At 49.1% G+C, this 25119-nt stretch overlaps 1 protein-coding gene across 3 annotated transcripts; it reads right to left on the reverse strand.

Annotated features, from left to right (window-relative positions):
• On the reverse strand, window positions 1-25119 carry ST8SIA2 (ST8 alpha-N-acetyl-neuraminide alpha-2,8-sialyltransferase 2). Of its 3 annotated transcripts, XM_085514948.1 has the most exons (7): window positions 24949-25119; window positions 14146-14208; window positions 12225-12353; window positions 11308-11565; window positions 9361-9654; window positions 5755-5834; window positions 1969-2390 (listed from the first exon to the last, which is right to left on the reverse strand). In XM_085514948.1, the coding sequence occupies exons 1-6, from the start codon at window positions 25044-25046 to the stop codon at window positions 5756-5758; spliced, it is 921 nt and encodes a 306-aa protein (XP_085371074.1). In that variant the 5' UTR covers window positions 25047-25119; the 3' UTR covers window positions 1969-2390; window position 5755. The 3 variants fall into 3 exon arrangements, with proteins under 3 accessions (XP_015728626.1, XP_015728627.1, XP_085371074.1); XM_015873140.3 differs by lacking the exon at window positions 5755-5834 and having other exon boundaries at window positions 1-2390; XM_015873141.2 differs by lacking the exons at window positions 5755-5834; window positions 14146-14208 and having other exon boundaries at window positions 1-2390.

The following is a 25119-nucleotide window of genomic DNA, read 5'->3' on the forward strand; positions in this document are numbered from 1 at the left end:
TTTCATTTCTCGTATTTTTATTCAAAAAGAAGGTTTGCTAACAGCGATCAGTACCATGGCCCAGGCCCCTCCATACAAAAGCTGACTTCAGCAGTCCTGGGCCTTCATCTCCATCCCTCCCTCCTCCATACCAAACCAGGGACTTACAACCACTCCTGAATCATGGGATGCTCTTTGACACTGCAGATGGCTCCCACCTTGCAATTTCACTCTTTGCCTCCTCCTATCTCAGGAAACCTCAGCAGCTTAAGTAGAGGTTCACAGACAGATTTAGCTTTATCCTGGCACTAAACTCAATGAAAAGAAAGTTAAAAAAAAAAACCAACAAAACCAACCCAACAACCTAAACAGGTTTAAAAAGCATACATAAAATTAATCATTTTCTGGAGTTGTAAAGAAATGTTCCCCGGTGGCAGATTAGCCCACATTTATCCACTGTAAAGTTGCTTACACCTTAATCTTCGGCATCTTCATCTGACACTAATTAGCAGGCTGGAGGTTCCTATGGGCATCTTACTGTCTACATCCCAAAACATGAAAGAGAGCTCTTCCTTTTACCACTCGAAGCACTTTGCTTTTAAAGAAGCAATATCAAGTATAGCAGACTCAGGAGGTACACTTCTTAAACTTCAAAAATCACAGTGGAATTAGGAGGCACAAAGGTGCAGAAAACTTGCCAGGAAAGCATTGCAATGCACGCCCAGGGCTCGGCTGTGCAATGTTATTTGCTCACACACAAATTATACCCAAATTGCACTCACTGAACCCTGGGCCCACCTGTACTCTGGCACCCATTGCTAATTAGGAGATGAATCGAGGAGGCTATAGAAGCAGAAAATTAAATGGGCTAATCAGATCAATGTAGTTGCTTCCCACAAAAAAAAGAACCCCAAATTTACAGAAAAGCCAATGTGTGATTGTAAGAACTTTTTCATATTTAGGGACTCTCAGAAAAGCACGGGAAAAGATTAATTACTTCTTTGACGTTCATTACTGTGCAAGCATCCCATTGAGATCCATCTGACATCCTATTTAACTGTTCGCAGCAACAACTAATTGGAGCTTGAAAGAAAGGCAAGAGCAGGACTCCAGGAACACGGCACAGTGTGCTAGCTCCTTGCAGGGAAGTGAAAATAAATTATTTAGACTTGACAAAGTCCCTTGAAGTCCTGCGGTCTTTCTGCTTGGCTGGGTCTCAGGCCCATCACCGATATATCAGCAGTTATTTTTGGAGGGGGAGAGAAGGCAGGCTGCTTAGCAGGTAGCTTTTGGGAATTTAGAGCTCGTCGTACTTATGGTTTTCACGAGCCCTGGCAGATGTTGAGTGTCTTAGACTAGAGCACAGTAAGACACTTCATACTAATGGTGTTGGTTTGCAGCATCAAGCCTCCTTCCTGCCATATTCCAGCATCTCTGCTCCTTTCTACATTGTTCTTTAGGAAAGGAAAATCCATCCTCAAAACTCACCCTCAGCATCCTCCCTCCTAACTGTCCACCCAGCTCATCCAGCAAAGGCTGCATCCCCCAAGGCCACTCGGATGCCCACACCACTTGGAATGGGTCTGTGTGCTGCTCCACTGGGCACTGGGTCCTGCAGGGCAGGAGATGGGTCCTGCTCGGTGCTTCTGAGCTGTGAGAGCCGCCAACAAACCTTCCCTGCCCACCCCGCTCCCTGCCCCTTCCCTCCCCGAGCACGGAGCCAAGAACGTGCCGGCAGCGGCGCTCTTGGCCGAACAAACTAACTACCAACCTTGGACCAGTCACGACAAACGGCTGAACGTCTACCCATCACCTAACATACCCTCAAAAACCAAGGTCACCATCACACGTCATGGACGTAGATCGAACGCCTGGCCCAGCCCAGCAAACCCAAGGATTCACCCAGGCTGGTCCCTCCAGATGCTCATGCATCTCTCCTACCCGTTCCTTGGTGAAACACCGAACAGTTATAATACTCAGGTCAATATATATAGGTACCACGTATATATATTTGTGCCGCTGCTCTGCGCGTTAACAAAGACACCCAACCCCACTGGGCTCCTTTCTGCCCCCTCCCCGTCCTGCCCCGGTTGTGCAGCCTGCAGGATCGCAGCCAGGGGCCATCCTACGTGTCCCCCTCACATTCCCCTACAGTCAGCTTCAAGGCTCCCTGCTGGTGCAGAGTCTTTAAGGCTTTGAACTCCAAGGGCATGGTGTGCGGGCTGGCCTGCGAGGTGTAGCCGTACTTCAGGCTGTCGTAGTAATGGTACTTGACCGGCTGCTGGTTCTGGTCCAGGGGAAATGGCCAGAAGCCATAGAGATGGATGCGGTTGCAGAAGCGAGTGGCCAATGTGTACATGAGGAGGCCAGTGGTGGGTCGCTTGATGTGCACCTTGTTGGTCAGCCAGTACCTGCAAGGGAAGAGCAGAGAGCCTGTCATCCCCCTGCAGCCAAAGCTTGTGTCTCTTACTTTTTTTCTGTGACTGAGATATATTGGTGATTCAAAGTGAGAGGTTTCTGACTAGCAGAAGAGTTCTCCATGCCAAGAAAGCCTCTCTAGGGGTTGCTTCATGAATAAGCATCTCCTGCTCTCTGTCTGGCGGTTACATCACGCGTGTTGCTATGGCATTGAAGCATCTCACGTCTTGGCAATCCTTTATGAAAAACAAATTGCTTGCAACGCTGGCCTTCAGTACTTCAGCCTACAATTATCTTCCAATCAACCCAGGAGATCAATACCACAGAGCAAACCATCCTCACATCAAGTAGACTCCAGCAGACCCTTCCTTGAAGCAGACACACACACGCACACAGCTGACAGTTTTCATTGATGAATGAAGATTTACTGACAGTAAACACAACAGGGCTGCAAAAATGTTAGCCTTTGAATAAAGGGTCAGCTGGCTGAGAGAGCTCAAGCACACCACTGTGCTCCTGTTATACCCAGCCACTGCTCTGCGATCCGGTGTCAAAATACATCACCACACTGCACAAAGTCAGTCCATGAAATATGCAATAGGGCATACCGCAATATACAGCTACTGTAATATACCACACCTACCATGATATACCATACCTACCACAATATACCACAACTACCATGATATACCATACCTACCACAATATAACACAACTACCATGATATACCATACCTACCACAATATACCACATGCCATAGAGATCAGATGAACTCATTTGCAAACTGTGCTAGCTTTTATGGGCGATGGCCAAAAAAAGGGGGAAGGAGGCATCCCATAGTGATGCATGAACAGAAATAGCATCAGCAATTGTATTTTGGCATGCTGATAAAAAGTTTTATAGCAGCGCTAACACCCCTGCAAGTACAAAGTTTCCAGTGCCAGTGCTTTATTGCATGGACGATTTGTCCAGTTTGCTCAGCAAGAAAGCACTGTCAGAGGAGAAAAAACAGAAAGGAGAAACTTTAAGCTGGTTGAAGAGGTCCCCAGGCATGTTCTTTCCTCCCAGAACATGTTTGATGCCGCCACTGCCTGTCTGAGCCTTCACCACGGGGTCTGCCAGCAGATTACTTATGATGGGTATTTCAAAGGGACTGGGTGCAGGAGATTGAGCACGGAATGCATCTTGCTCCTCATTCGCGCTTCCTGCTGGGTTCCCTAGGGTTTGGGGCTCAGACAGCGGGAACCCACGGGAGAGCAGAGCCATAATCCTGCAAATTAGCTTTTCACAAAAGCCATTAAAATTTAGCAACCAAGGCACAAAATGTACTCGCTTGTTCTCAGCTAGATAAGAGGAAAATTGACTTTTCCGGTGAATCAAATTCCAGAGGCATGCAAGGGCAGGGGACAGCAGAGTTCATGGGGGTCTAACAAACACCCCAGGGTTGGCCAAGGATAGCTATGGTGTTTTTAAGGTGAAAGTCCTCCTCACTTGATCTCTTTCCTCTGCACCCAGCATGAAAGAGGAGAAAAATACTGAGAGAACAAACACAATCCCCATTCCCAAGGATTGAGCTGTGGGCAGCCAAGGCTGCAGCGGTGCTGAGGTCAACTTAACCCACAGGTGGATGTGAGACAGATTCCTTGATTGCTTTAAGGGCGATCACACCACATTCCTCATGTGTGCAGAGAAAGGGAGGAAATCACAGCCACTTAGCACTGAATTAGGGTACACCAGGCAGCAGGGAAGCCACCTGGGAAACGCTGTTCCATCTGTGGGCCTGCTTTAGTGGGAAGACACAAACCTACGTATGATGCTCATGGAACATCTCACTTCACCATCACCACCTGAAGCATATTAACGATGACAAAAATGATGGGGGACAACCTCAGAAGAGTCCTGCTAACAAGTGTGCACAACTAGCATCAAAAGCAGTTTTGACACAACAACTCAAAGCAAATGAGGCAGCCGAACACCCTGAACCTTCCAATAACATCAGGGTAGGGACCAACTCAAATGATTAGAATGAAAAGAATGGATGCCATACATAACACGCAATGGCCAAATGATACCACAGACCACATCACAGCATTGCAATGGGGCGTAGGAGTTATGCAGGAAGATCTCATCTCCCTACCACCGGCCAATGGAGACAGTGGTCACATTCCCAGTATAGGGGAGAACAGCTGGGGATGGAAATAAAACCTAATTAATTTTGCAAATCCAAATGAGGTTGTCTGGGCGCACATGGGATGCTGTATCAACAGCGCACCTTTAATATGTGAGGTCCAGGATTTTAATTAGGAGGGAAAGATAATCTTGAAGCAGGCAGTAATTATTTTTCAAATTGGCTACACCAATCACCATAACTATTAATTGCTACATTTTATGGAAAGAGACAGCAATTAAAAGGGAAGACCCTAACAGCCCTAAAACCCAATACCTCCTTTCTCAGAGCTGTTGCCCACGTGCTGACCTCCTTCAGAACCAGTGTAAATAAACCCCAGGGGTGCAAGCAGCTCTGGAGGTGGTCGGGCACCTGAGTGGGATGCAGCCATGAGCAGGAAAGTGCAGTGCTGCCAGGCAGAAATTGCCTGAGACAGCTCTCGTTTGGAGGATCATGATAATGACAGATGGGAAATGCCACCACAATCATCGAGGCCATCTTTTGTAAGGAAACAGGCCAGACATGGGCCCAAGCACCCGAACTGATACCTGATGGCAGCTAAGGACAGAGGCTTCAGAGTGAGCAGTTCAGTGTGCTATGCTAGTGGGCGGGTGCATCCCAATGCATCCAAAAAACCCTTGGGTAATGTGCTCTCTACAGGCAAGGGTTAAACAGCAGGATAAAAGAACTGAAAATCCATCACACTGATAAAATGAGTAAAAGAAACCCAGGTCAATGAAGAAATCAAGTTTCAGCAGCCTCAGCTGCATTACTTCTTGATACAAATCAGAATAGCTGAAATAATGCAATTTCAGACCTTTTTAAAACAGCTTATTCGTAGAAGTGTGATACAAACACAAGCTGTTGTGGAGGTGCTAGCCCTCGCCTGTCTGAAGCACGTTATCAGTCTGCCACACACATCCTGCTCCCATTAATGCTCATGAAAAGCCGTCTGAACGCAACTGGAGTCAGCACCCTGAGGGCACCCTGTGCTCCCATTGCTGTGTGCTAGGACCCATTGGTACCAGCAGGGAACAGCACAGAATGGAAATGATGCACAGAGCCTGGAGAGAGACCAATATCCTCCTGTCAGGCTATCTGCATGTCTAGTTTCCACCATTAATTCTACCAGAATAACCAAGAGCCGCATACAGGACAGTGCTGGATGGGTACAACAGCAGCTGACCCACCTCAGGTCTTCACCAGGAATCCAAATGGTGGACATGGAGCAGTGGTGGGCTTCATCTCCAGGTCCTGGTATTTGTGATGCCTGTTTTAGCGCACAGGGTACTCAACACCCATGAGTTAACCCATTTCCACGCAGACTGAACACGAGGAATGCAGCCAAAAAAGGATCATTCTGTTTCTTTCCCCCTTCCTTCCTGTGCCTTTCCACTTCTTTTTACAAAGAAAAGCCTAAATCTTCTTCTTGATCAACTGGAACAAATCAAATGTCATGGGGACTATGTGCAAACACACCACAGCTTGGATACAACTTGCCGTATTTCCTTGTGCAGAAGCAAGAATAATTGCTCACACAAGTGGTTGTAGTCATCCATCCTGTTCCACTCACACACTTATGAGTCAGTATTTCCCCTCCCCACGCACCCTGTGGCTGTTACTGTCCCCCACTTGAGCACCTCTGCCCTCAGCGAGGCTACCAGATAGGCACTTAATAGGATGCAGGCAAGAAGGGACGAGGGGAGAGCTTCCACCATGGCCAATGGACGGGAAAGGCAACCTCAGAGCAGCACCATGCTAAAAACTCAAAGGCTTAGATGTTGTTTGGATGTGGGACCAGGGAGACATCTGAAGCAAAGATAACTCCACCTTACATCCCACCAAGCTGAGTTTCTGAGGACAGGTGGCAGAGCTGTGCTATGGGGGCTGTGGACTCCAAGCAAGGTGGTTGCTGTCACATAGCACACACACAAGCTGTCAGGACTATTTGGATGGCAAACCTAATGGGATAGCTGGAAGACATCGATTTTCTTCTTTCAAGAAGCTCTTAATAAAATCTTATGGGATTAGAACTGGTTACTGCCAGGAGACCCCTGTGATGGACACGGAGAGAAATGCTAGACTAGATAATACAAAGCAAACAGAAACACGTCCTCAAATTCTCCGCAAGATGCAATAGTCAGACCTCCAGATACAATTCTTCCCTCTGTCTCCTGCACTTCATGTTATTTCTCTAACAAAAGCTGCCTGTCAATAGGGATTACAAGGCTTTTTGGAGACACTAGCAGATGACTCCTAAGGAGCTCACCTGCTTCCCTGCCAGAAGATGAGCTGGGTGCATTGCTCAGGAGACATTTTAGAGAACCACTCAGAATTGAGTCACACACCCCAAAATGCACAGCAATGACACTGGAAACAGGCTCCTTAGCTAATGACTCTGCTTCATCGCTTTCATGGTTTGCTTCTGAGCTCCTCCAACCAAAATGCTGATGGCTTTCCCCATTCCCGGCAGTCAGGGAGCAGACCTGGTTGAGTTGAACGGTGTGAAAAGAGCCTCAGTCCTACAGCACAGCTATCCAGAACCATCAGCACAAAAGCTATCAGCTAACATTCAAGGCACCAGCACAGCTAGGAAGGTGCTGCCTCAAATGGTGCTGTTAAAGAAAACAGAAAACAAATGCTTTTTCTTTATCTCAGCAATGCACTCTCCACAAGTGCCCCAAATACACTGCAAATTATAGGAAGAAGTGTTTGACTGCCAGTGGAACACATTCTGGTTTGGGGGAAAGCAGAGCAGGACAATAAACACTGCGGTTCAAGGAGGAGTCAAGAACTCACAAATGTATTTCACTGGAAGTGAAGGAAGAAGAGTAAAGGCAAAGCTTTTGTGGCTGAATTGAAGTTGGCTGCGATAACGTTAGTCTTTGTACAAAGTGCTATTTCTACAAGAAATAATAAAACATCCAAAAGAGCGTCTTAGCTGAAAGACTTTCCCCATTTTTTTGTGACTTCCAAATCAACTTAGGGCAGATTATACATCAAGGGCAGCTTTATCCAGCAAAGGAAAAAGGACAGTGCTGGCACAGCAGCGCAGGAGGAGCATTTTAAGAACTGGGCAGTACCACAGAAAACAATAAGTGAGCTCCCAGTGATGCTGGCCTGACTCCTTCCTCAGCCCAAACTACATCATAGGAATGATGCCAAATGGCCAAGACAACCCTATGGGTACCTGAGAAACTTTCCATGAGTATCAGCACCCACCCACAGCTGTGACCAGCTCACTCATTACTGCCTGCATCACTCTTAAATCCACCCCAGAGCCCAAACCTAAGGACACTGCACCAAGGGTAGCATCCATACTGATACTACACTCAACAGAGCCCTTTGCAACCCAGCACTGGAGGGGTTCTTCTGCATGGTCCCTTAGGCTACAGCACACAGAGTAAGCTCTGAAGTGCTCCCATCAGTTCTGGCAAGTGAGGTGGCTACAATTATAGTAATCATTAACCAGTAGCACCCTTGCTTTCCTGCTGCTGGGCTGAGAGGCAGGAGGGCAGGGCAGGCAGCAGCTCCCTTGGCTTGGAGGGCCTGATGAGGATTACCACTGGCTTCTGTGCCTCTGATTGAATTAGCACTGCCCAGCACCAGCTGCACACACTGCCCTTGGCTGCTTCCCCCAGTGCAGCATGAGCCATTGATCCCCATAAGCCAAATGATCCCCATTGCCCTACTGCAATCAGGGGATTTCAGGACCCCAAGCAAGAGATGCCTTCCTTCCACACAACCCCAGGACATACCACCCTCCTTCCAGCCACCAGCAGAAGTCCAGCTGCCCTGTGGGCACTACATGGGGACAACATGGTGCCAGCCAGGAGCACACCAGGACAGTGCCAGGGGATGAACAGCTTTGGGGGTTCCTCTGTCTCCATGGAAAGCAGTGCCCAGCACCTGCCAGCCCTGCAGAGCTCCCCATGGGACGTTCCTGGCACCAGGAGGGGTTGCCAGCACAGGATTAGCAGCCTGTTGATTTAAAGGACTTATTACAGGGGCTTAATTCTGTTTTGACAGATGAAAGTAAGTCAATTACAGATAGAAACAGCTCTGAATTTCGGTTGTTTTCCCCCGTTTTCTGTGAGCACAGCATTGTTCTCCTTCTCTCTCTTTACCTCAAAGCCAGAGTCTTCTGTACAAAGCCTCCAAGGCCCTGAGAAATCTCAAAGAGAAGCACCTGAGGGCAAACGCAACTTTTCTCATCCCTTGCTGCTGTCTGGGATTGACCAGAGCCCTTTGGCTGGCTTGTGCTGGAGACAACCCTAAGAGCATCCTCAGAGCCTTGCAAGTTCATAGAACAATAGAACAGCTTGGGCTGGAAGAGACCCTGAAGATCATCTAGTTCCAAAGCCTCTACTGCGGCCAGGGTTGCCATCTATTACATCAGGATGTCTTGGAAGTTCATTTAAGATCAACAGGGCAATTAACACTATCACAGGGCTACTCATGAACTTCTCATAAACTTCTATTTGACTCCTGGGTCTCTGCCTTCCTATGAGCTCCCTGGTACAAGTTGCTGAGTGAGATTTCCACACGTGCTTCAGACACACTGTGACAAACCTTGTCACCAACTCAGCTGGCCACCACAGACACCTAGCAGAGCCCTAGCAGTGGGTTGGGGAGTTACTGCGATGATACCCAGGCTTACAGCCAGCAAAGCACAGGCAGATTTAGAACCACAGAGTGATAAAGGTTGGAAAAGACCTCTAAATTCATCTAGTCCAACTGTCAACCCACCCCCACCATGGCAACTAACCCTCAGTGCCACGTCCCCATGTTCTCACCCTCGGACGGCGTGCAGCAGGCGCAGCGAGGGGTAGGCAGTCCTGACGTTGATGCGGTGTTTCAGGATGAGCTCGTTGACCCATTCCACGCGCTCCTTGCCTCCCTTGGCCATGAAGGCAGGGATCCAGAGGATGCTGCCGTTGAGGCTGTGCAGGCGCTGCAGCAGCTTCTCCCTCCATGTCTCATTCACCAGGTCCTCGAAGGCTCGCTGGATGACTGAGGGGTTCATGGTCACCAGGTCCGTTTTTGTGCCCACGTCCTGTGAGTACTCCTGAACAGGAGCCAGGTTGCACCTGCGAGGGGAAACACCCAATAGCCCTTAGTGATGGGTGTGACAGAAGGCACTGACAAGCACTGTGATGGGTTGATGCTAAAAGCCAGAGCAGTGACAGATGTGTCTGCTTGCTCTAGTTTTTCAAAGGTGGCAGAGGTAGAATGAGGTCTTGTAATGGATTAGAGAGGCTCTCATCTGGTAACACTGAGCCATCCTACAAGGTTATCATTCCTCATTGCACCGGCATGTGTGTGCACGTGCCTCCAGGCAGCGCTACTAATGCACATAGCTGGTGGGTGGGTTTACATGGCTCTGTATCTCTCCTGGTGCCATCTGAAAATAAAATATAGCAACAAACCTTCCTGGTTTGCTGCCACAGCAAGTTTGAGATGAAGTCACCTAGGCTCTTCCCAGGTGACAGCAGCTTGGGGCCAGGTGGGACAAACAGCACAGAGAGATGACAGTGCCTGCAGCCTCCCTTCTCTCCAGGAATAGCAATGTGACACCCACAGCCCTGCCAGGGTAACATTATCCCAAGACCTTTCTTCCCTGCTGCCAGCGAGTCTCTGCTCAGATCTGCCTCAGTGGCACCAGCAGTGACAATGAGACCGGCGGGTGATGGTGCCAGGATGTGGGCTGATGGACGTTGTGACCTTCAAAACCCAATCGCATTCTGTCGTTGTAATGTAGAGCCCGTTTGGGGGCTCTACAGGCTTGGGGGAGCTATGAGGAATAAAGATGGAAGAGCAGTGGTATAAACCACCAGCAACCCCTCCTCCATTATACGGGGATTTTGTGCAGCATGCTGTGCTCCCCAGTGGTGTTTTACAGTGAAGTTACAGTAGTTAACAAGCAGGAAATGCATCTTAACCATCTGTCTCCACAATCAGCCATTAGTGCTCTTTTCTCCACTTTACAGTTGGGGAAACAGCAGAAAGAAAACCAAGCAAGTGGCACACTGGGCCCAGAGCCCATCCAACCCGCTCACTGCAGGAGTCAAATGGATGAAAATAAACAGAGCTCCGTGCTGGACAGAACCCACTGTGGGCACTGCACACCAGGTTAATGGCGGGGGAGACATAACTCAACATCCCAATCCTACCCCAACACCCTGTACAACTTCTCCTCATGCAGTTCTGTTGCCTGACATGAAACCCCTTTCCCTGCACTTCGCCAGAGCTGCAGAAAGTGATTTGCTCCCTTGCTTAGGTAATATTTAAGGGTGCAACTGACACGGCCCCATCCCCTGTGGGCAGAAGGCAGCAGCTGGCTGTGAGCGGGGGCAGAGGGGACATTATCCTCACCCTTACATCACACGGGGACTGCCTCTGTGAGCTGCTGATGGATTGGGCTGTCCTCATAATAGACTTGCCAGAAAGCAAAAGTCTGCACGCCCATAAATCATCTGTGGGCTCCTACAGCTGAGGGATGTGCATGGGTGCTGGGGATGGGAGTGCAAGCATGTTCTTCCTCTCTGCTTTGAGCATCTTCTGGACAAGATTGGGTGAGGATGGGGACCCACCACCACAGGTCCATGGAGCGCTGTGTCTGCAGGGACACCAGCACCAGGAGCAGAGGCACTGAAGCATGCTGTTGGCATTGGTAAACTTTATGCTTTCACCTCCCCTAAACCCCAAAACCCCCACTCAACATGCAGCACGATGTGCCATACCTGATGACGAAGCTGTGTGTGTCGATCTCGGGGCCACAGCCACTGCCCAGCAGCACCCCTGAGTTGCCCACAATGGCACAGGAAGGGAACTGCTTGCCCTTGAGGGGCGAGGTGCGGGGCAGCAGCTCATACAGGTTCTGCGAGACGTTCATGGTGCTGTCCCGATCAAAGACGTAGTGGATGACGTCCCCAGGCTTCAGTGTCCCCTTCAGCACGGAAATGTCCTTCTCCGCATCCAGGAACTTCAAGATCTGTTTTCTGAGGACAGGGAAAAAATGGCCCCATCAGGTGATGTACAGAGATTGTGGAATCACCAAGATGGGAAAAGACCACCAGGATCATCCAGCCCAACCATCAACCCACCCCCACCATGCCCAATGACCACATCCCTCAGTACCACGCCTCAACTGCTCTCAAACACCTCCAGGGTCAGTGACTGCATCGCCTCCCTGGGCAGCGTGTGCCACTGCATCGCCATTATTTCTAAGAAGTTTTTCCTAACATCCAACTTGATAATTTGGGTAATACAGAAGACAGGAGGCTTCCCATCTGCCCTCCAGGAACAGCATGCTAACAGCTAGCTCCAACTGGATGCTCTCTTCTGCCCCACGCGGCCCCTCCAGTAGGTGTTCGCCCATCGCTGGGCTCTCTGCATTCACCGTGGGCACACCAGCATCACCCCAGTAGCAACTGGTTGGGAACTGGGGCTCGAGCTCCATATTTCATGGCTGCAAGGGCAGCTGGTTTAGCCAGAAACTCATTTCCAAGCGATCGCTTACAGATATGAAGTCTAGCTCAGCAGGAGATAAGCTTTTTATTTCTTCCTTGACTTCTTTAGATGATATACAGAGGCAATTTGCCAGCTTGCACTGGAGAGGACCAGATCTGTCTCTTGTCCTATAGGTAATTACCAGTACCTGATCTTCAAAGAGAGTGTCTGGTTGTGTCTCCATTTGGATGAGGCTGGTTTAATGTTGTGCTTAATGCTTTCATTACTTCTGTCAACAACAGCTGGAGACGAAGAGTCATTTATTACTACTTCAGCTCTAGAGAAAAGAGAGACAGGATCCGTTAGCATCCCAATGGCATTTCTAATCACTGTCTTAGGCTGTGGCTGCTGGAATTCAAACTTCATCAGAAAAGCAAAATTGTAGTTATTACCCAAACAAGAACTGAAAGCCTGTTTGTATTCTGCTACACTCAAGCAGACACCAATCCTTAAACTCCTGCTCGCTCACATGAACACAGACCTACAGGTTTACATAAAACACAATCACAGATGTCGGGCTGGAGAAATGCATGCACATGGAAGCAAGAGCTCTGCAGGCAGACTAAGATGCAGAACCCCAGACTTCACCGAGAGATTGGTTGCACCCCAAAGCACAGCCTGCTCAGTTCCAGGTTAAAAACCTCATGAGAGAAGTGCAACCTGCAGCTCAGCTGAGGGAGAAATGAGTTTAACTGAGCTGCTGGGTGTGAGATTGGGTATGTGGATCCCAAATAGGGGGAGAATAAAAAGATTTCAGCATCCGTACTGCCTGCTCCATGCTCAGAAATGAGCACGGGGATGAGGAACAGCCAGATACACTCACGCTGTGGTTTCAAGACGATCACTGGGAGACCCCAGCTTTTAATCCCTGCTCTAAGAGGCAAATGAGCCCCAGCACTTCAGTGCAATTTACATCAAATGGCATAAATTAAGGGAGCCTCTGCATATTTGATTCCAGCCCTCCAAAGAGAATTCCCAAGCATCTCATCAAGAAGCTGTGCATGTGTCCACAGCCCCGAAAAAGCCTTCACACTTCAGAGCACTCTGAAAAACACGCAGCCAAAAGCGCTTGCTACCAGCTGAAGGGAATCTCCCTCTGTAGTGCAAAGGGTTTCTTCCAGCTAGGGAATGGTCTCTAAATAAATACACTGATAAAAGTCAGATGAAGCTCAAGGAGGAAAAACAGGGGGACATGGGGCAGAGCTGATGGCCTGGGCTCATGGCAATGCACAGCTCCTGGGTGCACATCTGCAGCCCTCAGAAGGTGCTCCTGGGGGACACTGCAGCTCCAAGTATGTAACAGTGCAGAAAGGAAAGGAAATGTGTTCATAAAGGCTGTTTATAAAGGCTGGCTGCCAGAGTGTGCTCGTACATACCAACACTACAGGACCTTTTCCAGAGGTTGTTTCCCACTCTTGCATTTTGCCTCTTCATCTCTTGCCTTGCAAAAGGTGTCAGAAATCTTAAAGGAAATGAGTAAAGAAATCTCGGGAATAACAATTCATTTCTGGGGTCTGTTTTCTGTGTTTTGATCACGTCTTGTGATGTCATCATGGAACAGCACTGCCCCGTCTTTCTTGAGTGCTGTCATTGAGCTTTGCAACCGCATCACTCAGGGAACGTTGGGATGACACAACATCACCATAACAATAACACAGACACGGAATGAAGCTGTGATGCCACTGAATGACTCTGCAATGGAGCAACCGTTACCCAACTGCCTTACCATAAACCGAATGGAGTTCTGATGTCAAAGCACGCTCTCTCTCCCCTAATAGCACATAGTAAAACTATGCAAATGGCAACTCTATCACTGACTTATTTTCACAATAAGTAACTCTCTCATTCTCTCAATCACCACAACTTGCAGATCCTTGGTTATTTGCAAATGATTATTGCACTGAGCTGGGGGAGGAGGGGGGGAGAAACGATTAAGAAAATGCAAAGCAGAAGTGAAAAGAAACAGATACATTTGCTAAATAAGACCAGCACTATCCAGCAAAGAGGAGAAGCAGATTAATAGCTGCCTTACAGCAAAAACAAATGAACACAAAATCTAATTTACAAACCTATTAGATTTGCTATGTAAGCTGTTCACAGCTGATCTGATTGTACCTCTGCCTCCAGAACTCCTGCAAGACAAAGGAAATGCATTATTTATAAACCCAGCTCCTCTTTGCCAAGCATTGTTCAACAGTCAAGAGAACCTGCTCCAAAGGGCTCTGAGCTGAGGCAGGGCTCACGCCCCACCCTGTCAGAACGGAGATGTCCTGATGCTTGCACAGGGCTTTTCAACACCCACTGTCACCGCTGCCCTGCTGCAGCTGTAGAACTGTTACAGCAAAAGAACTCCTACCCAACCCAATGAATAATGCCTGCGCTCTCTAACCAGACTTCAAAGGCATCTGTTCTCTGCTGTCAAAGCAGCATGCAGCCTATAGGTTGCGTTAGACACATTTCTTCTTGTTTTTGTTTTTATAGATCGGGTGGGAGTAGTGCCCAGAATTCTCCTCTACATCTGGGTTGTCAAGGGATGTCCCTGTCCTCCAGTGAGGACCAACTGACCAGTCTGGATGGGATTCCAGATCTTCCTCCTGGAGAATGGAAGCCATTCTCCTTCACTGGAGACCACCCAACATCTCCACCGTAACCAAAATGAGCTACTAGGCTTCCAGTATCCCCAGGCAGACCCAGGGCCCTGTGTCAGCTTCCTCTGATCCCACCAGTGTCCTGAAGCCCCCAGTTCCACATCTGATGTAAGCAGGCTGGATCTATGAGGCCAGCTCACTCACAACCTGAGCCTGAGACCTTGAGTGCCACTGCCACGGAATGGCACAAGGAAGGGCACCAAACCTCCCTGAGTGCCAATGGAGAGCCCATATATCCAACACCAGGCATTGGACTGATACTTTAATAAAGGATGGGTGGCACCAAGCCTCTTCAGAAACCCGTGTCACTCATCCAACCCACCAGTCCTCAGAGTTCAATGAATACAACCTCATTCTGCATTTAGCTGGCTGCAGAGCCCCTTCCTGCTTCAGCTCACTATTTTCTAACAGGTCACATAGAACTCTTAGCCTGCTTTCAGGTGATGCTCAGCAGCAGACACATTTCAACCGCCACGTACTCACTGTTCTGTTTTATTGTTTCCATTGTACAGATATCCACATGAACATGCTCATAAAGAGAACCAAATTGTTTTCCAGCAGAAATATTATTACCCGGAAATATGTATCTTAATGAAAATGTATCTCAGGAGTATGTTATTTCTAGTAGAACTGAAAAGATCCCAAATGCATTAGACACAAATGAAATAGTGAGCACGACCATTTGGTAGCATTAAAAAGATTTTCAGGCTTGTGGGATGCGATGTAAACCCTTTAGTTAAGCTGAGTGCAGCCCTCAGCACTGCATAATGCGAAACCTTTGGAAATGCCACAAAGGTTGTCCCTTCCCTCCCTCCTGCAGAGACAATCTGTGGCCAAAGCCATTGAGATTCTCCCTCTGACACTCTCCTTTTCCCTTTGACAAACCTGAGAGCCAGTGAGCTGTTTCATTTTTTTTTGGTGTATCAAGGGAACAGCAGGACTGGCTTATTCCTAGAGCCTACTGGCATTTAACAAGCCTCCGCTTTAATGGGGTTCACCGCAGGGTGTGGGAGCAGGCAGGATTAGCGTGCAAACCACGCAGCCTTTCAGAGACGTCTCCTCTGAAGGAGCCTTCCAAATGGGATTCACACTCCTTCACACTTGCTGCAAGAGAGATAGGGACTGGATTAAGGGCTTAGAAAAAGAAACGCTGCTCCCTGATAAGTTCTGGTTCACCATTTCTGTGAAGGGGGAAGAATCACAGAAATCAGGAAGTGGGGAAGACTTCTTAGCTCCATCCCATACATGCTCTGTCACCATCAAGATCTGAAGTATCACAACATATTATTCAAATTTATCCAATCTAAGCTTCATGTACCCTCAGCGACTGTCCCGTGTCTGTTTCCTCCCCAAATGCCATCAGACTCTGGGGCTGCTGGATGCAGACAGATGAGATGGGAGCCATTGGATGAGGCACTCCTGTGGGTGTCCTGATACCCAAAGGGCAGGGAAATCCTGCCTTACTCCCTGGGTATTTATAGGATTCTATTATGGCATAAAACTGCTGTCCTATATGAACAAGGAGGGGATGACTCAGTGGTGCTGGGGTAAGTAAGGCTCTACTAGCCAATACCTGACCCAACAGCAGTGAAGTTGCTATTGGCAGGAACCCAAAAGCTGGCAGCAGTGCTGTTCTCCGCACCAGGTTTGGCTCCTCTTTCTAAGCCACAGAGACTGCCTAAGGTTGGGATACGGTACTCAGCTGAAAATTTCCACTTGTCCAATCAACACCAAGACTCTCCCATCCAAAACCAGCTGCTTTGCTGCCTTTTGTTTCTTCCTGTCCAACACTGCAACTTTGGATGCCTCCCCTACAATCTCCCTTTGCAGTGAGCCACGATTGACTCATCCAGTTGTCCAGCTCAGCCCTCCAGTGGCTCAAAATGCCTGTGGTTCAGCCAGAGACAACATTTTCCAAGGTCTGCCATAGCCTCCAACAAAGGCAAACCACTTGTAGCACCTCACCATCCCATGTGGGAAGAGGCAAACATTAAGAAATGGAAGGCAGTAATTAAAGAGGCACATGTTAAACCAACAAACAAGCAAACAAAGCCCATTTTATTACATCTCACTGACCTGGAGTTTCAAATCTCTTGGCATCAAAAGGCAAAGACCAACCTTGATTAAAATTGCACAGATAGGCATTGATTTTGAAAAGCTTTCTAGGGCTACACCGTGTTTAGATTGAATTACTTTATTAATCTAGTTGTTATCAGTTTGACTGTATAGCCAGTCCCACAAAATACCAACCTGCTCTCTAATCCTATTATTTACAAAGCAGTCTTCTTTTGATTTCTGCTTGGATGTTTTCCAGTGATAAGTCACGTCTATATGTGCTAATGCCATATTACTGGCTTATGCCATCCATTCTCATTTTTGCCTTGAGATTCTTCAAGCTGAATTTTGACTATCTAAGATATTATATAGGTCAAAGATTTCTGTGCTCAGTTGCAAAGTGACACTGATTCGTATATCAGAGGATAAGTAAGAAAAAATATCTTATGATTCAAGTTCCAAATTTTTTTGGATGAAGAATTCTTGATATACCAGGTTTGCAAAAGACTTTTCTATTCCCTGCCAACAAATGGGTTGTGTAGGGTTTTTGTTTCCCTTCTCATCACTGTCCTCTTCTTAAATACTTCTTTTAACTGTTGCTCAGCGCAGTTTGGTCCTGCTTTGAGCCATTTTGGTACACGAAACTAGAGCTCCTCTGACTGAACAAGTAGGTCACACAGCCTCTTTGGGTGAGTGGGTCTCCAACAGCAGGCTCCACACATCCCTATGTGCAGACATACACATTTTAAAATGTGTTTTCCATGGATATTTCATAAAAGTCCACCTCTGGTTCCTCCTTCTTTCCAGAATAGAATACGCACGGGAAGCGGGCACAACATGCATGAATGGACCAAGGACATGAGCTGCAAATTCCAAGCACATCATCAGCTGCATTTGCACTTCTTGTAGAGCAAATGTTCTACTCTACCACGTTGGGTCGCCTTCCAACCTTGGGCAAGTCAGGTTACCCCAGCCCTCATCCATGGAAGACAGAGCTAGTAGCAGCTACATAACCCAATCAAGACTGTCCAACTAAATGGCAATCCAAACTAAATCCAAATTGCTCAGAAAGAGAGTCAGTGTCTGCTTTATCCGAGGAGTGCAACTAAGCAATGCCCACTCACTGGGTTTTCACAGCCCTCGCTTTGTTAGGTGCATGTTACACTCCTGGGATGGTGCTGGGGAAACAGCTCGGCCAAAACCACATGGGTAACCCCATATGCATGCACAAAAGACAGAGCCTGCAGCACCAGAACTGGCTGGCACCTGCACGTCTCTCACCTCAGAGATCAGCTGCTTGCAGGCAACACCACCTACCCACCCCCACATTCCCCTCACTCCAGAAACATGGTTCACAGGTTCAATTCTCACCCACCTCCCTGCATCACACATCCTAACACCAGGATGTTTGGTATTTGCAGATCATTCCTGGTGACATTTCAGCAGTTGCTGTTGAAGCTTTCAAGCCAGTGTGTGAAGGGGACTGGGGCCTGCCAATGCGTGCTCTCCTGGTGAGCAAGGTTCCTCCTTAGGGATTAATTTGGAGAATGTTTCTAAAGCATTTGCCTGCTAGGATGAAAGATCTCGCAATACATCTTGATGAGACATTTAAAATCTCACTTGGATGTGTTTAAAATCTCACTTGTTCATATTGTCACAGCTTGGCAGAGAGAGTGTCAAAAAACTTCCTAAATATCAGGCGCTATTTTTGCAGCTCCAAGTTCCAATCGAATCATAAGAAGGCATTTCAGAGAGTGTGCCCATGTCATGGGATTCAGGAAAATCATAGAACCAAAGAATGGCTTGGGTTGGAAGGGACCTCTGAGATCACTGAGCTCCAACCTCCTGCTGTGGGCTGATTGCCCACACCAGCTCAGGCTGCCCAGGTCCCCATTTAATGTGGCCTTGGAGCACCTCCAGGAATGGGGCACCCACAGCTCTCTGGGCAGCAGCGCCAGGGCCTCACCATCCTACCAGTGAAGAATCTCCTTCTAACATTTAGTCTAAATCTCCCCTCTTTTAAAGCCATTTTCCCTACCACTATCCACCTGTGTGGTTACCAGACTAATGTGAACCAGCCTCACTAATTTGGCTGCTCCCTCCCATGCCCCAGCCCAGCCCACATCACCTGCCCATCCCAGGGCCAGAAGGGATCAAGGGTTGGAGGAGCACAGAATCAGCCCCACCTGCCGGCTCCGCACCAACTCCTGCATAAATCAGAGCAGAGTTTGGCTCTCAGCTCTCTGCCTGGCTGCAAATCACTGTGTGCAATCACTGCCAGCATACGCCGAGGGCACAGGAATTGAGATGCATGAGTTTGCAAAACAGAGACACCTATTGCTTATTAGGGAATAAGCCAATTAGGCTGAAATGCTTACGTGACAAAACCAGTAAAGAGGCAGGAGGAAAGGCACATCTCCAAAGTTGAAAGGACACAAGACAGAGGAAGGGGATCCCTTTGGGGTAACCAGAGCATCAGCACTAAACCCCAGTCTCACAAGCTCTATTCCCAGCCACAGACCAGCCAGCACCAGCTCTCATGTCTGCACATGTCCATCATCACACAATGCTCTTGTTTTGTCACCACTTACATGCTCACACAAGGGTGACATGTCACATACTCTACCTCTCCCCATCCTGCATTCTGGCAGACCTTACTCCTTCATAGAATCACAGAATCATTAAGGTTGGAAAAGCCCACTAAGATCCTCAAGACCAACCATCAACCCAGCCCATAATGCCCACTAACCATGGCCCTCGGTGCCATATATACCCTTTTCTTGAACAGTTTCTCTGGCCACATTAATGAAATATCCAGCACAGCAAAAGCCGCAGAAAGAGACAGAAAGGATCCAAAGAGGCCTTGAGATGAGAGCATTGTGGATTTCGATTTTCTCCTCCTGGAGAGAAGAAGAAAAATACCAAGAGTCCTTAAAAAGAGCTGAGAAAGACAAAAGTGTCACTGCTTAAATACCCATGTCTACACTGTGCGTTCTTCCTGAGATCATTTTTTAAGCCAGCAGAGTTGCTGGAAGTCACAAGCAGTAGAGCATCAGTCTTGCAGCAGATCCTGTCACCCTGAGCATTCATGCCCTAAAAGGCAAAAATCCCTGTGGCTCTTGTGGCATCTTCAGGACCAAATAAAAGAGAATGGCGCAGTATGAAAAGAGCACATCAGAGGGGCTGTGGTCCCAAGGCTCATTGGAATATTCAGGCTCACATGTGGTTTCTTCCACTGTCAGCACTGGTGCTGAGGACCTTTCCCGGGCAGCAGCATCCTCTTGGTGCTGTTCTTCTGTCTGAGCATCCTCAGTGTGCTGCTGGGTACCAGGAGTGAATTCAACTCGGGACACTGGGATGCACTCAGCAGATGGTTGGACATTTGCTTGGTTTTTTTCTGTGTGTTGTTTGTGATCCTCCCAGTGGATTTCTATATGCAAGAACATGGACTCCGCAATGGTAGTGAGAAGAAAGATTCTGGTGCTTCATTTTGGAGAGATCCACTGAACCAGCAGCCAGCTCAACGAATCGAATGCCATGCAAACAGGAAACCTGTGAGCAGTCTATAGCAGGACCAGCAAAGTTAGTGCGCCCACAGTGCCATCAGCACTTCTGAGCATGCTTCTCACAAGGCCACTACCACCAAGGCTGTTCAGATTTACAGTGGGACACAAAGAAAAAAGGCATTATAATGATGTTCTGCTTTCTCTTCTTTCCCTTCCCTCATTATTAAAATACAAGGAGCAGAGCTGTTGACACCAGCCTGTTCCGCCATGGTGATTGCTGAAGGACACCTTAAATTCTGCTCTTCAGTGAATTTGCTGGCCTAGGAAACTCCGCCCTTGCAAAAAGAAGCCGGGGAGAAAGCAAAACAATTGCTGCCTGTTACTGTGGTTTGGGCTTATTTCTTGCTGCTGAGGGTGACCCAGGCCCAGGGAAAGCAAGTGATGGAGGCAATTAGAGGAAGCGTGCCTTTGAAACAACTGTTTTTTATAGCCTGCAGATGTGTTTAAGTAGCTCTGGTCTCAGGGATGAGAAACCAAAACACTTGTAACCAGCTAAGCCCAGGGAAAGCAGTGGGAGCTTCTGTGATATGTTCCTCTGGAAGATCAAAAGCACATTTGGCATGCAGGTAGGCAAAGATGAACAGATGTCCGAGCAGAATAACCACAGTTACTGCAGGCATGTGAACAAAGAATACAAGGAAAAAAAAAGAAAACAGAGCCTTTTATCAGTGTCCATTTCCTTCCAGATTTAACTCATGCATTTGTAGGTGTAGCAAAAGGAAACAGAAAGTCCACCTGGGCAGGAGGGAAGCTCGCAGCACTTGTTGGATTGTGTTCTCTCTTCATTACTGTGGTCGCTGAGCATGATTTGGAAGCTCTATTAGGACGGGGCAGAGGCACCAAAACTTTCTGGTGTAGAGTAAGTCTCAGAGCGATGATCAGACCATGGTTAATGCTCTTTTCCAACATCAGTGATCCCATGACTCGTCACCAGGACCTAAGCAGGATGGTTCCACCGCCAATAAGTGCTGTATGACTGCAAAGTGCTACAGACACCCGGAGCAAACGCACCACCGAGAGAGCAAAGCTTCCTCATAGCACTGCCAGACAGGCAGGCGTTGGGACAGAGCACAAAAAGCAGCTCTATGGTGACAAGCTTTAGGGCAGGGCAGCAATACGCGATTCTCCGTCTCCTCGCTTCAAAGAACGGAATCCTTCCTTCTGTAATCAGAATGGGAAGGCACGCGGTTTGGGTTGCCAAAGAAAAGGCTGGCTCATTAAGTCCAACCCATTACCAAGTGTCAAGTGCTCCCTAAGATGGCTCACCGCTAATTTGAGAAGTCACCTGGTGGCAGCGGGTCACCAGCTCCCTCTACAGACAATCAGGACACAGTCGGACCCCTGCAGGACCGCGACGGCACACGCATAACAAAGAGCGCCTTTAAACTGCCATCGAGGAGCAGAATTTCCCGATAATTATCCCCCTGGATGCCGAGCCCTTTGTCTCCGTCTGGCCCTTCTCCTCCATCCCGGCTGGTGGGAGAACCGGCATCTATTGCTTCGCGTTACCCAAAGCATCTCTTTTGTTTCCTTCGGGAGAAACAAAGAGGCGGAGAAGCGCAAGGAAACGCATCAGCGGGCTGCAGGGAAAGTTCAGCAGCCGAACCGGGAGGATTTTAAGAACCGAAGCACCAACGCTGCAGGCAACGTCCCGGCTTCTCCATATCCCTGCCAGCATCCCCGGAGAGTTGGGATGTGGGTGTCCGGATGGGACACGCGGAGCTGGAGAGCAGCACGTCCCCGGCACAGCCACGCTGCTGAGTGGCCACACTTGCCCTCACCTCGTTGTTTCAGCATCTCCGCCTGCAGGAGGGGCCGTGCATAGCTGGAGGAGCAAAGCGGACTCTGACCACGCTCCTCAAACAGCTCTGCCAGGCAGAGCCTCAACTCCGAGCCCCCTTCCCGATACCGGCAAACAGTACGAGATATACATGTACATATATATATACATAGGTCCTTTTGCCAGTAATACTATACTCTTATTTTGAACCTAATGAACATTTTGTTCTTTCTTTCTGAGATTTCTCAGTATTTGTAGGTGAGAGAAATACATCCCCCCTGCTCCTACCCGTGCAAGGCATATCCTTCCAAAGACAATCCAACTCGCAGGCAGGGGGCAGGGCATGTGTAAAAGTGGGCAAGCTGTTCGCTCGGCGCAATAATTAGGGAGTGCTTCGATGCCAAGGAAAAGAGAAAAGAGTCGCACCTGCCTGCAGCCCCCAGCCCCACGTGCCAGGGCCAGCTGCCTGCAATGGGGAGTGCAGAGCAAGACAATGAGCCATCACCCAAAAAATCTCCACCTGGGGAAGGGCTGAGCAAAAAGCCAGTAGCTTCCAAACCTGCACAGTGAGAGCTCCTAGAAAACTTTGAGGCTCCTCTATTCCATCATACAAATTTTGTCACACACACTTGCTGTCACACAGTCCCCTTTGCCTACAATGCCTGCTTGCAAGCAATGCTGCTATCATGTGAGCCCAGAAGCTGGCTTTCCTACATCCAGAATTACAGCAAGTTGGAAAAGACCTCTAAGATCACCCAGATCAATCACCAACCCACCCCCACCATGCCCACATCCCTTGGTGCCACATCCCCATGGTTCTTCAGCTCTACAGACTATGACTCCACCACCTCCCTGCCCAGCCTGTTCCAAAAAAGCACTGCTCAAGCCCCAGGAATGAAGCAGAGACCTTTAGATCTCCCCAGCAAGATGCTGACCACCGCTGCACACAAGGATGAGCTGCAGTTTGCACCAGGCTCCCCTGCTTACAGCTTTGGGGTGTACAATCATCAGTGGGCAGCCCCGTGCTGTGAATGGAGTGAAGGAGCTCAGACATGGAGCGCATCTGGGATTTCTAATGGACAATGGGGATAATGAAATGGGTGGACAAAGAGAAGTAAGGAGAACGTACCAGTTTGTCTTGCTTTATGATTATTTCTTACTACAGCTGGGTCTCACCTTTGCTGTGTCCCAGCCCATGCTGTAGCTTGTCTACAAAAATCAGTGTGGGACTGATGCCCACGTATCAGAGGGCAGCTCATATGGGGCAGCACAGGGCTGAGTGAGGGGCACGGGGCTCTGCACATTGCCTCCTACACTGGCAGAAGGGTGGTAACTGAGCGGGCTGCTCGCTCTTCCTCTGCGACTCCTCTGACCCTGTTGCTGTCGCTGCCGCTGAACTGTTTGGCAGCACTTCCTCAGAGAAGTATAGCAACAAACTCAGATGCCAGGGCTGGGAGATAAGCAGCCAGCAAACATCCAATTTCCATACAATGTACAGAAAAGAGAGGAGGAAAATAAATAAATATATAAATAAAGCCACTCACTGGGAATCCCTAATGAACCAGGGGGGAAAGCAGGATGAGCAACTAACAAAAACAGAATGGATTTTCAATAAGGGCACAGCAAGTTCTAGCGGACAGATCTAGCAGATAGGCGAGGAGAAAGAAGAAAGAGCTGAAGCCAAGAAAGGTGATGGGAGGAAAGCAATGGGATCAGAGCAGCCTGTCCGATGGGGAGAATGCTTCATAAGCATTTCATTTCCTTTATTATTATATAGATGGTGCCAGCTGATTGCAGAGCAATAATCCCTCCCGCCTGGTAACCTACAGGATGGATGCTTCTGGGCACTTCTTGCCTGTGGCACTCAGCAAAATGCAACAATGAAACAATGACAAACATCCCTCCTTTTCCTTCCTCGTTACAGCCAAGTGCCAGGTATTTGTTTTCATACAGAACAGTGGAAATGCCAGCCTCCCCTATGCAGAAAGAGGAACCCTGTGCCATTACAAGTGCCCCCCACGTCTCCACGATTATTTGACTTGCTTTCTCACACTGCTGCAATGAGTTCCTCAGGTTAATGCAAATCCTCCTCTCTGTTCCCATTCCTCTCACTACCTAATTTCCTAACCAGCCTCCAGAGGTGGTACAGGGGTGGGAAGGGCACTGCTCCTCTCCCTAGATTTTTGGGTTCCTTTAGTGTCTGCCATACAGAGCACCCACCCGTAGGGCACCGGGAAGGGCGATCATCCCCATCCTACATCGTGTCCCCGCTCCATATCTCCCCGCTCCCCGGGCGGGTCCCGGCCCCAGCACGGCGGTCCTTCACCGTTCTCCCAGGGGCCGGTGCCCGCTCCACCACGCCCATCCTCCCGAGCCCCCGGGCTGCCACTCGCCCCTCCATCAGCCCGTCCACACCTGAGCGCTGCCCGCACCCAAAGCCCTCTCTCCGAACCGCTATCCGCTCCAACATCTCCGAGCAGGCTGCTACCTGCCCGACATCCCTACCCGGACATGTGAAGGATCGAGTAGCCCTACCCAGACCGTTATTCAACGCCCCTAAGAGGAGCGGTGCGGCTCCAGTCGGGCTGCCACCCCGTTGTCCCTAACGGGACCGCCGGGTCCCGCTCCCCACCCGGACCGCGTTGCCCCACGCCGCCCGGGCCAGCCCCGCTCCCCGCCCGCTGTCTCCTCGTTCCTTTCCACTTCTACGAGCGAGAAACAGGGAGAGCCGGAGACAAAGAAACTGTCCGGGCGCACCCCCCTCCCTCACCGCTCCTCCTCCGCCGCCTCCTCCTCCGGCACCCCTTCCCTCCGCCAATTTACCCGTTCTCCTCCTCGATCTCCGAGATATCGGCGAAGATGAGGAAGCCGACGAGCAGCGTAAGCAAAGCCAGCGTCCAGCCCCGGCACGGCAGCGGCATGGCTCCCGGGCTGGGCCGCTCCGCGGGGTAGCGGAGCACGGGCTCCGCGTCCCGGTTCGGCCCCACCGCCGCC

Source organism: Coturnix japonica, chromosome 14 (assembly GCF_054131305.1).
Source record: "Coturnix japonica strain WE chromosome 14, WE-NBRP24, whole genome shotgun sequence".
Taxonomy (NCBI): Eukaryota; Metazoa; Chordata; class Aves; order Galliformes; family Phasianidae; genus Coturnix; species Coturnix japonica.